This window comes from Notechis scutatus, chromosome Z, assembly GCF_049901735.1.
Source record: "Notechis scutatus isolate UNSWTSFEM ecotype Mainland chromosome Z, rNotScu1.2, whole genome shotgun sequence".
NCBI lineage: Eukaryota > Metazoa > Chordata > Lepidosauria > Squamata > Elapidae > Notechis > Notechis scutatus.
In genome coordinates, this window is record NC_142025.1 from 108242711 (window position 1) to 108246360 (window position 3650).

Sequence of the window (3650 nt, forward strand, 5' to 3'; positions counted from 1 at the left end):
GCAACTGTTATTTATATGTTGTAGCCTCTAGTCCCTCCAGTCTCTGTACTTTTTCTAGAGTCTCAACATCTTTTTTACATCGTATTGACCAAAACTGGATGTAATATTCCAACTATGGTCTTACTACAATAAAGTGGTATTAACATTTCACATGAACTTGATTCTATCCCTCTATAATTGCAGCGTAAAACTGGGTTGGCTTTTTTGGCAGCTGAAGCATTCTGCTGAGTCATATTTAAGTGGTTTTCCACTAGGACTTCAAGATTCCTTCACACTTACTACTATTGAGGGAGGTACCACCTATACTGTACCTGTGCATTTCAGTCTGTTACCCTACCCAAATACATTTTACATGGGATAAATCAGTCCATCTCTACACAAAATCTGACACCAGTAAAGGATATTTCTCAGAGCATTTTGAGCCTGAATTCAAGATGACTATATTTAAGAAATAAATTGAAAGCAAAATAGAGATTTTATGAGCAAATATTTAGGCAAGAGAATACTTAAGAATATTTTCCATTGATTAAAAGAAAGCCAAGTTTCTTATATTTATTTATTTGTCAAACATGTCCAAGATATCAAGTATAAGTATGAACATAAACATGAACAAACGAAGTAAATACAGATAAATGGGGATAGTAAGACAGGGATGGGAAGCATACTGGCGCACTTATGCACACCCCCTTTAAGGACCCCTTAGGAATGGGGTAAGGTCCACAGTAGACAGTTTGAGGTTGAAGCTGTGAGAGATTGAAGCTGTAACAATGGAGTTGGGTAGGGCACTCCAGGCATTGACCACTCTTTTGCTGATGTCGTATTTTCTGCAATCGAGTTTGGAGAAGTTTGCCTTGAGTTGGTATCGGTTGTTTGTCTATATATTATTGTGATTGAGACTGAAGAGGTCATTGACAGGTAAGACATTGTAACAGACAATTTTGTGTACTATGTTTAGATTGGAATGCAGGCAGCACAGTTCTAGATTGTCCAGGCCCAAAATTTCAAGCCTGGAGGCAGAGGGAATTCTACTGTGAGTGAAGGAGTGGAGTACTTTTCTCAAGAAATAACTCTGAATCTGCTCAGTTGTGTTAATGTCCAATGCACAGTGTGGGTTCCAGGCGGATGAGCTGTATTCAAGAATTGGTCTGGCAAAGGTTTTGTATGCCCTAGTTAACAATTCAATGTGGCTAGAGAAGAAGCTTCACAAAATAAGGTTAACAACTCTTAAAGCCTTTTTGGCAATGCTGTTACAGTGAGCTCTGGGGCTTAGATCATTTGAGGCAAGTACTTCTAGGTCCTTGACAGAGTGAGGGTCATCTACAACATCATTTCCTCCTAACTTGTATTTGGTGTTCTAATTTTATTTTGCCAATGTGTAGGACAGAGCATTTGTTAATTGAAATTTGGAGTTGCCAATCCCAATGAATAGTGTAATTATATTAAAATATGGATATTACATCTAATTTCTCTTTTGCTAAAGGTTACAACAAGTAATTCCACCTTTTCTACCATTTCATATAAGTGTGTGATTTGTTTTGGCTATGCCCAATACATTCAAATAAGTACATTGTAGTTCACAAGGCTTAAATGATACTAAAGATATTTCAACTCATAAAATATTTCTATGGTTGTTTTAGAGTTGCCAACAGAAAAGGAAGGGGGAGCAGTGCAATAGCTTGCAAACCAAAACAGCATTCTATAAATGTTTTCAAAGATAGTAACTAGGTGACTGAAGTTTCTGCTGTGCAAAATTCTAACTGGAGAGCATGATTGATGACTCTTGGCTATGGATATGTCCCATTGGAGAATATAAATTATGATACACCCAGTGGGTGAGGGAAAACCAGGGTCAAGATGACAATGAATTATGTGTCTCAGAGTCGACTACATCCAGGCAGTGCCAGACATTTTAACTCCCAATAAATCATTTTTAAGTTTTGGAAGTTTGGCTCGAGACTCATGATTTAAATGGGGGTAACTGCCAGAATCCTGACAAGATGTTAGTCTTTAGGATAATAAAAATTTGTAATTCATAAGCAAAAGTTACTTAAGAATTCAGTTTAAGTAGTTTTGTATTTTGATTTGTAATCTTTTAATTAAACAACTTCTTTCAATTAAACAATTTCCATATATTAGCTTTGATCTCCTTATTCCTCATGCTATAGATTATAGGGTTCATCATTGGAGGGATTACAGAGTAAATCACTGCAAGAACCTCATCCCACTTGTAAGAAGACCAAAAATTTGCTATCAAATTAGAAAATATACCTGTACCACATAATAAGCAGACAACAAGGAGATGGGGAATGCAAGTAGAGAAGGCCTTCTGTCTACTTGCCATTGAGGACATGCTTAGTACTGTCTTAAAGATTTTTATATAGGACATGATAATTAACATAAAACAAACAATACCCAGCAAAGTACTAAGAAGAAGAACCCAGAATTCACTAAATTTAGGATCGAAGCAGGAAATCCTCATGAGGTGTGGGATTTCACAGAAGAACTGATGGATGACTTTGGAACAGAAAGGCAATGAAAAAAGGGTTCCTGCATGCATGGCAGCATTAAGAAAGCTGAGCATCCATGCACCCCCTACAATCTGGAAGCAGTTTCCCCATTTCATCAAAGACATGTAATGTAAAGGATGGCAGATAGCCACATATCTGTCATAGGCCATAGCCGTGAGAAGGAAAAGGTCTGATGACAGGAAGAAAACAAAGAAAAACATTTGTGCAGCACATTCAGAGTATGATATCTTTCTTATATTCATGAAGGCACTGGCTATTGATCTGGGCACGGTAACAGTGGTGTATCCCAGATCAACAATTGCTAAATTGACCAGAAAGAAATACATTGGTTTCTGAAGATGGTTGTTCATTACTACCAAAATGATGAGGAGAAGATTTCCTGTCAGTATAACCAGATACATCATAAGAAAGATCACAAAATGCAAAACCTGGAACTCCCATTTCTCAGAAAATCCCATAAGCAAGAATTCCATGATAATGGTTCTGTTTGGCATTGTTGAAATTTTAACTGTCAGGGAAAAACATATCAATTAAACAAATTTTCCCATTGAATATGATTCTATATTGCAAAAAACACAATAATTTGTTATTGTACACAGTAAAATTTTCAACTGCATAACATACTAAAGATATGAATAAACTTAGGAGGGATTTCAAAGCTTTTTAGAGTGTTTATGTATAATAGAGAAGCAATGGAGACTGTTATTTTTGGCATTTTACTGAAGTTTAAACTTGTGGAAAACAAAGATATAAATTTTGTTATGGTGCCATGATCCCAGATATACATTAACCCAAACCCTAGCCATTTTCAATATTGAATACTTATTTTGCTAAACTTTGAAATTTTAGAGATAGATCTTTCTTTTACTACTACAGAGATATTATCTGTAGCCAAGGGATATATTCAAGGATGTGAATTGTCAAGAGAAAGTTTAATACCTGTTGATTAGCACAAAAGTTGTTTCATTGAAAATGTTACATTTCTCCTTTCTAACTTTAGCCTATTTTTATCAAAACTATGAATGCAATAGCAACAAAACCTCTTTGTTATAACTCATAAGAGGACAGGTTACCTGATGAACATTTCTTGAATAATCCTGACAAATTTTAAAATTTAAAAAC

The 3650-nt window shown here is 35.5% G+C and overlaps 1 protein-coding gene across 1 annotated transcript; it reads right to left on the bottom strand.

Annotated features, from left to right (window-relative positions):
* Positions 1–2110: 2110 nt before the first annotated feature.
* On the bottom strand, positions 2111–3022 carry LOC113423026 (olfactory receptor 14I1-like). Its single transcript, XM_026684244.1, has one exon. The coding sequence runs from the start codon at positions 3020–3022 to the stop codon at positions 2111–2113; it is 912 nt and encodes a 303-aa protein (XP_026540029.1).
* Positions 3023–3650: the final 628 nt, after the last annotated feature.

Excerpts from the sequence above, each read along its gene's own strand:
- LOC113423026 (XM_026684244.1), bottom strand. The coding sequence starts at position 3,022 with ATGCCAAACAGAACCATTATCATGGAATTCTTGCTTATGGGATTTTCT.